At 41.8% G+C, this 13,110-nt stretch overlaps 1 protein-coding gene across 1 annotated transcript in view; it reads left to right on the top strand.

The window, feature by feature from the left end:
* Positions 1-13,110, top strand: part of LOC137436777 (neuroendocrine convertase 1) — a 70,572-nt gene that overhangs the window by 46,160 nt on the left and 11,302 nt on the right. The window contains exons 9-12 of the mRNA XM_068130864.2: positions 2,059-2,159; positions 6,547-6,697; positions 7,227-7,309; positions 11,430-11,587. Of these exons, the coding sequence (XP_067986965.2) occupies positions 2,059-2,159; positions 6,547-6,697; positions 7,227-7,309; positions 11,430-11,587 (493 nt within the window). The remainder of the gene's footprint in view (positions 1-2,058; positions 2,160-6,546; positions 6,698-7,226; positions 7,310-11,429; positions 11,588-13,110) is intronic.

Genomic DNA, 13,110 nt, shown 5'->3' with positions numbered 1-13,110 from the left:
ATCCTAAAATGGCCCGGACAATATTATTGGCACCTTTTAGTAGTTGTTAGAAATAATTAGATTTCAAGCAGGTGTTTCTCCTTTACTTTGGAATTGAACTCGCCTGTGGTGAGATGCAGGTGCCTGCAATATAAATAAAAAAAATATCACTTATTCAACCAGTTTGAAAAGAGAAAAGGACTAATTCTGCTGTTTTGTGTGACGGTGTGTGAGCATGGAGAAATGAGCATGGAGAAAAGAAAGAAAACCAGAGAATTGTCTGAGGAGGTCGGAAACAAGATTGTAGCCAAGAATGGACAATCTCAAGGCTACAAGTCCATCTCCAGAGACCTTGATGTTCCTGTGTCCACCGTACGCAATGTTATCAGGAAGTTTAAGGCCCATGGGACTTTAGCCAACCTCCCTGGACGTGGCCGCAAGAGAAACCTTGATCGAAGATTGCAGTGAAGGATTGTTCGAATGGTGGAGAAAGCACCTCGATTAACTGCCAAACAGATTCAAGCTGACCTTTAGACACAAGGTACGACAGTTTCAACTTGCACCATCCATCACCAACTCATTGAAAGGGTGTTCTATGGTAGGAGACCCAGGAGGACCCCACTGCTGAGAGAGACATAAGAAAGCCTGACGAGACTTTTCCAAAACACACCTGAACAAGCCAAAATCCTTCTGGGAGAATGTCCTATGAACAGATGAGACCAAATTAGAGCTTTTTGGTAAAGCACATCATCTCTATGTTTACAGAAAACAAAATGAAGCCTTCAAAGAAAAGAACACCTTCCCTACAGTCAAACATGGAGGAGGTTCAGCGATGTTTTGGGGTTGCTGTGCTGCCTCTGGCGCTGGGTACCTTGAATGTGTGCATGGCATCATGAAATCAGGAGATTCAAGGCATTTTGGAGCACAATGTTCAACCCAGTGTCAGAAAGCTAGGTCTCTGTCGAAGGTCATGGGTCTTGCAGCAAGACAATGACTTCAAACACACTTCAAAAAGCACCCAGGAATGGTTCAAGTCAAAATGCTTGACTGTTCTGAAGTGACCAGCAATGAGTCCAGATCTAAATCCCATTGAACACCTGTGGGGAGATCTGAAAACAGCAGTTGGGAGAAGGCACCCTTCAAATCTGGGAGAACAGGAGGAGTTTGCATAAGAAGAGTGGGCCAAACTGCCAGTGGAGAGGTGGAGGAAGCTCATTCATGGCTCTAGGAGTTATTTTGTCCAAAGGGTGTGCTACCAAATATTAAGGCTACGGTGTCAATAATTTTGTCAATGCCATTTATTTTTTGTTTTGTTTTGAAAGATATATTAAGTTCTGAATCAAAAACAAAGGTTCTGTAATATAAACAGTTAAATAAAGAATTGTAGAGACCAAATACATTTGTCAATTTCAACTTATTTTTAGAGAAAATTGTGAGTTATTTGAAAAAAGAGCAAGGGTATCAATATTTTTGGCCACGACTGTAGATTAATTATAAATGAGAGGTGAAAAATATAAATAACTTCAGAAAATCTACCTCTTCATGACAGGCTCAATACTTGGTACATTTAGTGGGAGAAGTCCATGACTAATCTTACTGTATGGTAGAAATGGAAGTTGTGCTCTAACGAGTGATTGTAGTAGTGTACTCCGAGAGACAATATGTCATGGTTAATATCTCGAGGCTGATTTCAATCCATGTTCTTCTGCTGTTCTTTTTCATTGCGGAATATGTGATACGAAGGCAAATGTTCATCAAAGTTGCTGCCTTTTATAAGCTACTGGTGACACAACAGCCAATGAGGAATGTGATATACAAATTGAGTCAGACAAATTGTTTATGTTTTCCAATCACTCTTAGTAAACAAATTGTTGGGTAATCTCCAAAAGAAAGAATATACGATGGTTTGTGATAGATCACAAAGGCTAACAAGAGTTGGTGATTTACATAAGCAATGGTTGAGGGTGAAAATTGAAGTGTAACAGTTTTACATCTCTGATCTGACCTTGCATTTCTGCTTACCTGTCACCCACCATTTTGGACCTCTTTGGTGTCGATCTAATGTACCTGATATACTAGACCAGCGCCGACCTACACAATCGCTGTACAGACACCCACACGGGCACATCGGCCTCTGCCCCTCTTGCTGCGGGCATCATCGCTCTTGCCCTGGAGGCCAAGTAAGACTTTTGCTCGGGAGGCCTGATGGTTGTGCAACAAATGTAATGATATTGGTTAAAGCTTGCTATAACATTGTCGAATACAATATGCAGAAATGAAGTACAGTACTTAAATGTTTATAGTTGCAATCAATATTGATGTTCACCACAGATTTGTAATCATAATAAAAACTAGAACTGCGAGCAGTGATGAAAGGCTTCCAGACAAAATGGCTGCCATACCACATGACTGATGATGTCATCGTTTTCAATAAATTTTCCGAATGGGTATTCGATCATCTTACTATAATTCACCAAATGTCCGTCCGTCTGTCCGTTTGAAGGTACCACAAAAACGGCTCAACCGATCGCAATGATATTTTGGGTGGGTATTCCTGGGACCCCCTGGAGTAAAATAGGCTATGTTGTTTTTCAAAATTTTCCAAGTTTTCCAATTTTCCAATTTTCCAGTTTTTCCAAACACGATGGAATAATATTTACCGATATGAACAGTGATGTGGCTTTTATTGAAATTCTACAAATACTGTTTAGATTTTGATGAGAATTACGAACCTGCAGTGAATCCGGAAGTGGACAGATGACGGCAATGCGCGGGTTTGATAAGATCCCAATACAACCGTCATTCATTCATAATGTTAAATCGTTAAACGTTAATCGTGTTAATTGTTTTGTTAAAGTATCAATTGATGATTGGAATTGAGTGAATACGATTACGATTTTGAATTCGTAATTGTGTTCACCCAACCGTACGGAACTTCACATCAGGATTTAAATATTTGTTTATGTCACGAATGTTGTTAAAATTTTATTTTTTATATTAATGTTATATAATTTGTGATTGGAGTTATGCTGTTTGGAATGAAAAAAGAGAATGCCATGATGGTTTCTACTTTCTAAACGTGAAATTCGCAGATCGCCATATGCAGATTCGCCATTGACTGGATAGGGAACAAACGTACCCGGTTGTTTGCGAACGGGTACGTTTTTCATGGAAGTCCTTCAGGAACTTGCTGTCCATGTCTGACGTGCGACTGAAGGTGCTACAGTAATTTGGAATTTATTGGTTTCATGCTTTAGCATTCGCCGTTTCTGCATTGTCTGTTTGCTACTGGCCTCCCACCCGTGCGTAGCACGGGTACCTCACTGGTATATGAAAATTTTGGTTTGGATCGGTTAGGTGGTTCTGGAGATATAGATTTTCAATTTTTTCCCGATAAATCCAAGATGGCCACCATAGCATGTGACTGATGATGACATAGTTCAGAAACATTTTTTCTCATGGGGAGTTGATCATACATCTGAAATATCGTATTGATCCCTTCAGCAGTTCTGGAGAAAAAGATGTTTAAAGGTTTTCCTTAAATTCAAGATGGCCACCATATCACGTGACTGATAACATCATAGTTTACAAATATTTTTCCCACACCAGTAGTTGAATCATGTGCATGACATTTTGCATTGATCCGTTAAGAGGTACTCCGTAAAAGGTCATTTTAATTTTTTTTAACTTAAATTCAAGATGGAGGCCAAACCACATGAATGATGACATCATAGTTTGCAAGTATTTCCCCTCCATCGGAATGTAAACATGTGTTTCAAGTTTCGTATCAATCGGCTAAGTGGTTTCAGAAAAGTGTGTTTTTAAAGTTTTCTTTTAAAATCCAATATGGCCACCAAACAGATTTCACTTTCATAATCCTTCACTCATTCATTCCTCTTTTCTCCCACCTCTGGAACAAACTCCCTCACTCTCTTCATTCCCACTCCTCCCTCCAGGTCTTTAAAACAGCTGTTCACCACCATCTCTTTAATATCTTCCCCCATTAGTGGGGGGGGGGGGGGGGGCGGGGCTTTGTACTCAATTTCAAGTTCGTGTGCAGTTCATGTTAATTTTGGGCAACCACTATAAATGTATTCTACTGGGTCCTACTAATCGGAAAAATGATGTCGCCATTTTTTTCTGTTGACCTTTAGTGACCTTGACTCAAGGTCAAAGTTCAAACGTCATTACAGTGACCATACTTCATTCAAAGTATATCGACATTGGTACCAAAATGTGGCAAATTTCACAAGGAACATTGATTATGACATTTGTTTTGTCATTTGCCCTCTCAGATGTTTGCAATATGCAAATTAATAAGCAAATGACCTAATTAGAGAAAAAATATGCATAATTAACATATAGTCTTCATCATACACGTAAATCCCATCACTTCGCATTATTATTGTATGCCAATCATTAGTTCCCATCTCAAATGTGTTCTGCCGGATCCTAAACTGGAAAAATATGTTGCTTATTGTTTTCTGTTGACATGTTCTTGATATTAACTGACCTTTGACATGTACTTGACTTTACTTACCTTGACCCAAGGTGAAATGTCAAATGTCATTTTAACCATGCGATGCGATCAAGCAAAATAAGTCGGATGTCTGGAATATTGATTTTTGAATTGAATTTTGAATTTGAATATTGATATTGAATATTGATCTGCCTTTGCATCTCTTGGTAATCGTAATGGACCATCAGCAGAAACAATTGCAGCTCTAGAAGAGTTTGTTTGTCAGTTGTACGAGCCAGGGACATCCATCACCAATGTTGGCGACCTCCGCTGGAGATTGTTCACAAAGAAACAATGAGAAGCTCAAAAGTTGCCGCCTACTCGAGGAGTTTTGGAAGAAGCTATCGCGCGTGCCCACTACCAAGCGATGGTGTGGAACCAAGATTACGTGCCTGACCCACAGCTCCCACCTGCTACAGACTTTGGGTGGAAAGTGGAAGGTGATGGTCTGGTGGCCATCTCAACAAAGCAACTTCCTGCCCCATATGCCATCACTCACCGAGTTAAGTGTGGATGTACGACAACAAAATGCAGCTCTCACTGCTCATGCAGATCACAGAATATGAACTGCACAGAGATGTGTGTGTGTGTGGTGCAGATGATGACAACTGTACTAACAATGACCACGGACATGCTTTTGGGATTGATGAAGAAGAAGAAGATTATGAAGATCCTTTGTTGTGAACAATATAAGAAGCTAATCTAAAAGCAAAAACATGTTTCCAGTTTACTCAGTGCAAAGTTTTTTACAATGTGTGTCAACAATAACCATTAGATGCACATAGGAACACAATCATGGTAATGCAGAATTGTGGCCAAAATATGCTCTTTGAACTTTGACCTTAGTTCAAGGTCACAAGAGTCACAAGAATATTGACAACATCAGTCAGATAATAGGACCCAGGATACATTTGTGATTAATTACTAACAATTAACATTTTCTGGATTTTTACATTTTCATTTTCTGGCCTTAAAACGATCATTCATTCATTCAGTCATTCATTTATTCATTCATTCATTCATTCATTCATTCATTCAATTAACATTTTCTGGAGACGGGATGTACTAGCCATTATATGTATAACCGGGATATATGTTTAATAGGTTATGCTAATTATGCATATTTTTGTCTCTAATTAGCTCATTTGCATATTGCAAAAAAACGAAAGGTCAAAAGACGAAACAAATGTCATAACCAATGTTCCTTGTGAAATTTACCACATTTTGGTACCCAGGTTGATACACTTTGGATGAAGGATGTTCACTGTAATGACATTTGAACTTTGACCTTGAGTCAAGGTCACTAAAGGTCAACAGAAAAAAATGGCGACATCATTTTTCCGATTAGTAGGACCCAGTAGAATACATTTATAGTGGTTGTCCAAAATTAACATGAACTGCACACGAACTTGAAGTTGAGTACATAGGCCCCCCCACTACATCCAAAATCATGATATTTTCTACCCCCGCGAATTCACCCCAGATCCACTTTTTTGAAATACCAACCTCTTTCCTGGAAGTCCTTGCAGTGTCCTTGTGTTTTATACTTCTCCCCTTCCCCCCCCCCCCCCGCCCCACCCGCTCCTCCCCACGCCTCTTCCCCCCAAGCCTCCCACAGATCTCCGGATGTCCCTGCTCTCAAATGTTGTGTTTGTGTGCTTCCCCATCTCTCCCCATCTTGTCTACCGCTCCCATTATTGTATGTTTTTTTTGCGTCTGTTTGATTATTTTTTTTGTGATTAATGTTAGCTCTTTCACGAGCCTCGATGTTGTATACAAAAAAAAACAACCCCTCGGGGTTTATAATGAAAGTACTAATAGACCACTCATAGAAACCGGAAAGATTATTTAATTTATACTGAAATCAGGTCATCCATTTTCATTAAACAAAAAATATATTTTGAGTTTGACCATTTTTGGAGTCACATGATGAAATTGGAGTACGAGTGTTCCGAGGTGTTCTTTAGATTGTTTTGAGTGAATATTCTGAAATGTGCGAGTATACTTTGTGTTTGCGACCTTCCTGTGCCCTGTATGTGTTGGTGCAGCCCTGAACTTACATGGCGAGATGTACAGCACCTGATCGTGTGGACATCAGAGTATGAGCCACTTGCAAGGAACCCCGGTTGGAAACGTAATGGAGCCGGACTTATGGTCAACAGCCGCTTTGGTTTTGGCCTACTAAATGCAAAATCCCTGGTGAGGCATTATACCGTTTGTCAATTTTTTCCATAATCGTTCATATAAACTGCCTTTCCCAAACAGGAAAGCTTCCATCATCTCTCTTACCAAAAATGTTCCTGTGACTATTACAGAGAAAGCAATTTCTTTTCCCTTCCTTATGCCATTTCCCCCACTATGTTGTGGTCAGCCACTCAGATATCGCGTACAATTGGCCCAAGTCTTTCACAAACCGGCTGGCCTGACCTTCAATTGAAGTTGACAGGAATTTAGAAGTTTTACTGTGGTGCTGGCAATTCTTGTCTTTGGCACTTCCTGCTGTTTTGTTAGTGAGAACAACAGAAGGATTTGGGATGAAGATGGCTGCAGGAGCCTTCTTTCTTATGAAAGGAAGTTTGTATTATGTTGGACAATGCAGCAGTCCATGTGCAATTTAAACTGGAGCACGTGCTCGTTTGATAAGTCATTCCACAGTTTCATGTTGATTATATAAAATGGGTGTTTGATTGAGAAAAGGACAATGTCTTCATATAACCTTCGATGTCAGGTTGCTCTCGCAGGTTCCAAGAGCTGGAAAAGTGTCCCAGAAAAACACATCTGCATTGTTTCTGACAACAACTTTCAGCCACAGTAAGCACAATGTTAAACGTCACTTGCACTGTTTAATGGAGAAGTATAATATTGTCTTTATAATCTCACAAGTTGTTAACATGATACATATCTGCGAACAAAAGTTTGATGTTTTTTATTTTTTGGGCATTGGTTGGTCTGGAATTTTTTTCTGAAAAAGACAGAAAAAGTCAAAAGAAATGCATAAAAGCTTTATTGATTAATAATTCCGTGCTTTTAGCAATCTCACATTCATGTAAATGTTAATTCTGTCGTCAGAATCGGCAAACTATATACTTTGCGTACATTGATGCGTCTGAGCTAGAGTCACACGATTTTGTTTACAAGTCCAAGTGAGAGTGATGAGTTTATCCGAGTTATAAGCTTTCGAGGCAATGCACAAACCGACACATCTTATCTTAGACATTCAGTGTTATTGAGCCACAACTGGTATCTTGTCAGTCTAAGGCCTAAGCCATGACCAGGAGAAATGACATATGACGCCCCAAGATACAAGTGCGAAACAATCCATATACAGTCCAAAATATAATCGGACATGCAATGGGATACATCTTTCATGTGTAAAGACTCATCTAAGCATCTTTATTAGCTACCAGCAAAGGTACCTGGCATTGCCTCTCTTCCCACCACTACCCCTCCCTCATCCCACCCATTTCCCTGCCTCCTCCCACCACACCCCTTGTCCTGGCTCCGGACTTGTACCCCACCCCTTCCCCTCCCACATTCCACCTCCTTGCACTCCACCCCTTGTCCTCCCTCCTTCCACCTCCTCCTACCCCCTCTCTTCAGACTCCTACCCCACTCCTTCCCCTACCTCCTCCCACCCATCCCCCTGCCTCCACCCATCCCACACCCCCTCTCTTGAGACTCCCATTCTGCCACTCCCCCTGTGGGGCACGATAAGCATAGAATGCCTCAAGGACATCAGATTTCCTCCAAATTTGTTCGTTTCGTGTTAAACTACAGTAGCAAATGTTTAAAAAGTTTATCATACATTGGACAGAATTGAACGAATAGTTTGTGGTTATAATAATTATTAGTTCCTCATGTGGGTGTGCTTCACAAAACACCATGACAAGCTATTTATAAACCTTATCACAGAGCTCGTCCAATGTAGAAAACCCCCTTGTAGAGAGGGGAAATTAAATTGTTATAACATATGTTGTGTGATCCCTCATTCCCCTGGCAAGTTTGGTTTAGATTGGACAAGTAACGACCAAATGTATTGGAGTCAAAAGACAGACACCAAATTGTGTATTTTAGTATGCTAGTGTTATGGACCTGCTGGTCCAGGTCACAAGGTACTTCTCGGACCCGCTTCCCGACCATTTACTGCTTCGCAAGATAACTCTGCGGCACAACGGGTTGTTAAGCAACCATGGACACCGTCTAATGCGATTCATTTAGGTAGGGTCCTCACGTCCAATTCCCATATTACCTTCTTGGCAAATTAATCCCCCCAGATAGAGAACCGTGTTCTTAACACCCCACTACTGTCAATCAAGAACGGCTGAGAGATACTGTCCTGTCCATCGCCGATGAAGACCGACCTCAGACGAATAGCCGAAACGAGCTTTAACTCTGAGGCGTATGCCCGAACTTGGTGGGATTATTTTTGGCACGTGCGGTGCATGGACCGAAGCCTTATCTAATCAGGAATACACGGGTGTAATCCGAACCCACAAAACAAAGAAACGAAACAAGACAATAAATTGAAAGTGAACAAATAAATATTTAATGAAAATAATGCAAGCAATTAAAATGAATGTGAGGTAAAAACGATTTCCTCATTTGAGATGCCTCCACTCAGACTCATACAAACAAGGGGGAAAGATAAATAAAAATAACTTCCCTTACTGTAGGGCTGACCCTCAGCTCTGGCCCCAAAGTGCGTCGAGGGCGCATTGGTCATTGCTGCTGGTGTAGCCGCTTGTGCGGGACGCGCCACGATAATGGCGCTGAACCCGCGCGTCAGAAAATGCCCAGGCGCGAGCATGCACTCAACCAGCCCTTCCTCGCTTCCACCGCCAAGCGCAACGCGGCCCCAGTTTCCCCGAAAGACACCACAGTCCAACAACACCCCCCTCCTCCAACGTTGCAAAAACTCCACAATGCTTTGAAGGTTCTCTGCACGAGCGCGCACGAGAGGAGCGATCGTCCGCTATGCAGCCAGGACCAGAAGAGCGAGAGACAAAGATGGCGAGACGGCATCTTACAGCTCTCGAATGTTCGACTGCTGACGTCACACTCTGTCCAATCACTGAGCACTACTCAATCATCCCATCATGCCTCCACCAATCATGAAGGCCGGGGCGTGGCCTCCTCGTTACGAGTCATCGGGGGTGGAGTCTAATCTCTGTTCGGGAATGTTCGGATGACGTCGGGGTTTACTTGTCGATCGGCAAATGCTGCTTCTGTCGGCCCTGGCGGTGTTGTGAGCGAATGAGTCCATTGCCTGGCCAGCTGAGTTTTATAAGAACATTAGGGAAAAATCACAGGGAGGCAAGCATGTACAGGGGAATTTTAACCATAAGCCCTATAATTAATTAGCATAAACCACCCTCCTTATGGTGACATGAAAACACTTAACCTGAACATTCACCCTGCTTATGTGCATTGAGATGGGTTTCTTCTTCTTCTTCGCATCACACGGTCCATACTAAAACCAACACATTCTGAACTTTCCTAATGTATTTCATGCCCACCCCCACAAACGTAACAATACCGTAAGTGGGACGTTGGCTAGTGACTAACCATAGCAAAGCAGCGGGGCACAACTCCCATCCATTATTTACTCACTGGTATCCAACCAATGGAGAAAAGATGATCTGCAGTTTAGAAACAGTTTATAAAAGCCAAAAAGACATGTATTTACATGCAAGGCAGTTAGTTACAGAGCAAAAACAGTCTCACAAAGAAAGATCTTACCCTTAAGGACACAAGTCAGTCAACTTAACATGAATCTTCGCACATAGGTGCCTCAGTTACTCAGGTGAAAGGAGATAAGAAAGAGGGATAGATAGAAAGAGAAGAAGAAGGTGGGGCTTATTGACCCAACATGCAAGAGGGGATGGGGAGAGAGAGGGGGTGTGATGGTGTGGTTCATGGTGCTCCATGTTGGGAGAAGTGTGTGTGAATGCTTGTGGTGCCACAGAGGAAATCGTGAATGTGAGTCAGTAATGCAGCCCTGAACAGGTGAGGGTGCCATCGTTGAATGCTTTCATGCATTCCAAGTGAATGATAGGGATTGAAAGAGAAAGAGAGTGTAGGTCAGTGCATCCTCCCGGGAGAAAAAAACTCCACGGCTTGCCAACTCTCACTCTGTGGCAACAGTCCGTTCATTTCCACAGCAGCTTGTCTCTTGGATGTCCCTGGATACATACCAGCCACAGTCGTGAAATTCTCCAGCCTTATAAAGCCCCTGGTAGAGACGTGGACTGGAGACTGGCAGCTCTTCGTGCAGCTTCCTGAATGGTGCGCTCTTATTCCCATGCGATTATTGGGCGAGCCCATGGTCCCACAGCGGGGTCGACGGCCAATTCCACCCATATGCGGCTCTGCGGTTTGGGCTGTGCTATTGTGCACTTGATGTGCTTGATTTTATCCATCGCTACCTGGTGATGTTTCTTGTGGATTTGATTTGTATGGTGGTTTTTGTAATGTTGTGCACGATGTTGAGTGTGATGATTGAGTGTTACAAAGTATGCATGGATATGATGCAGAGGTGCAGGTAGAGAGAGATTGAGAGTGACAGAGATATGGAGAGGGAAATAAGAGAGGGAAATACAGGGAGGGTTTACATGGAGGAGAATAACAGAGGGGTTCAAATCTTTCTACACAAACACAACACATTTCCCTTTCCACCGATGAAAAGGGGGGAGATAATTTAGCTGGACACGATTGCTACTGATAAAACTATACTAGAGATCCTTTGTGTTTTGTGTGTCTCTCCAAGGTCCTCCAGCACCATAACAATAGTCTCCTCCAATATGATTTCCTCCTTTATTGTACAAATTATTAATCCATTTCAATGTTTCCTGCCAGTACTTTTTTTTTATTTACACATCTTTATGCCATGTTAATTGGTTTTTTTTTTCATTATTTTTATTGTTATTTGTAGACAGTTGGGTCCGGGCCATGAAGTGCGCGTTTCTGTACCTACAAATGGCTGCTCTGGGCGCAAAGAATCCGTTCTTTGGTTGGAACACATGCAGCTCGAGGCAACGATTGAGTACTCGCGCCGCGGAGATCTTCACATCACTCTAACCTCACCTGCAGGTTCACTTTTAATGGATGCTGTGTTGCCTCATCAACTTATCACAAATACAGATCAGTTAACGCAGAAAAATCTATATAAATAATACTCTAAGGCTGGTTTTCTCAACATGGGGTCTGAGGAGTGCCGCCATGGGGTCCACGAGATGGCAGGGGAAAATGATCGACTCAGTCGAGCATTTACCATACAGTGCTTCCATTGGTTAATTTTTAGTACTGGTACACCTGCTCACTATGGGAACGGCAGTGGGAGTCATGTCGGGTAGGGGGCAATATCGCACGTCGCAAAAAACCTTTGGGGAGGGGGATATTGTTTTGTAATAAATAACATTAATATCATTATATTATCAATAGTGTTGTTATTACTTTTGTTATAAGAAGCAGCCTTGGAAAAATGCCACGAAAATGCCACGTTAGCGGCAGGAAGAGTCATGTTATTCATCCTTGTGGGGTATATAGACGATAGTAGATCTTTGCTCAGTTCCGTTTGTCGATGTGATAAGCATAGATTTCCTCACGGATGTCCAGATTCCTCCAAATTTATTTCAGTTTAGTGTTAAACAGCATTAGCGACTGTTTCAAAAGGTAATCATCTCCATGTGTGAGGCTGGCTTTTCAGCCATAACAACACTGAAAACAGGCATGAGGCCGGTGATAACTTTTGAACCAAATACACTAGAATCATGAATAAGGGGTCATTTTCCACTAATTTTGAGGTGTGAAATTTGATGGGATGGTCATTTTTTATTAGGGGTCATGTTGACCTCCAAATCCAAAATGGCCACTGTCGGCCATGTTGAAAAGCAAAAAATGGTATAACTTCGGAACCATATGGGGTATATGCATGAACGAGGTTTCTTCTCCCATTAATTCCAGCTTGTGGAAATGGATATGGCTGTTATTTTTTACTTTTGAAGTCACCTTGACCGCTTGTACAAAATAGACGCCTTCCAAGATCCTCGTGCCCGAAATGACCTCCGGCGCCCATTTTTGAATTCATGCTGTAGCGGGGTTAGCCCCCATATTTCAGAGGTACATAGGAGCCAAGTCTTTTCTAAATAGTCCAAGGTATGTAGAACAACAACAACAAGAACAAAAATAATTTTAAAAAAAGTTAGGAACATAATGGTCACGGTTTCAATGAAAATGACTATACTATTATTCAGAAACAATAGTTGTATGAAGTTTCATCAAAAAGTTCCAGGACCAGATTCAATCTTACAAAACTAAAGACAGTTAATCAAAGGATACCCCTTCAAAGTAGTGTTCTCCAGATTGAACATGGTGATTTGATTGGTTCTTCTATGTTTTGAGGCATCTCTGGTCCTCTTTTGGGCTGGCTTTCAGTTCCCGGGTTGCATTTTCGATGATACATCCTGAAATCTTTCCTTTTAGGGTGCGTTTTAGTCAGTGGAACAGGGAAAAGTCATTTGGTGCCAAATCTGGTGAATACGGTGAGCGGGGAACCAGGGGAATGTCCTTGGCCAAAGGGTCTCGGGTGGAGAGTGCTGAACGTGTTGCGCATC

Source organism: Myxine glutinosa, chromosome 11 (assembly GCF_964187855.1).
Source record: "Myxine glutinosa chromosome 11, kmMyxGlut1.1, whole genome shotgun sequence".
Lineage (NCBI taxonomy): Eukaryota > Metazoa > Chordata > Myxini > Myxiniformes > Myxinidae > Myxine > Myxine glutinosa.
This window is presented reverse-complemented; position numbering and strand designations above follow the sequence as displayed.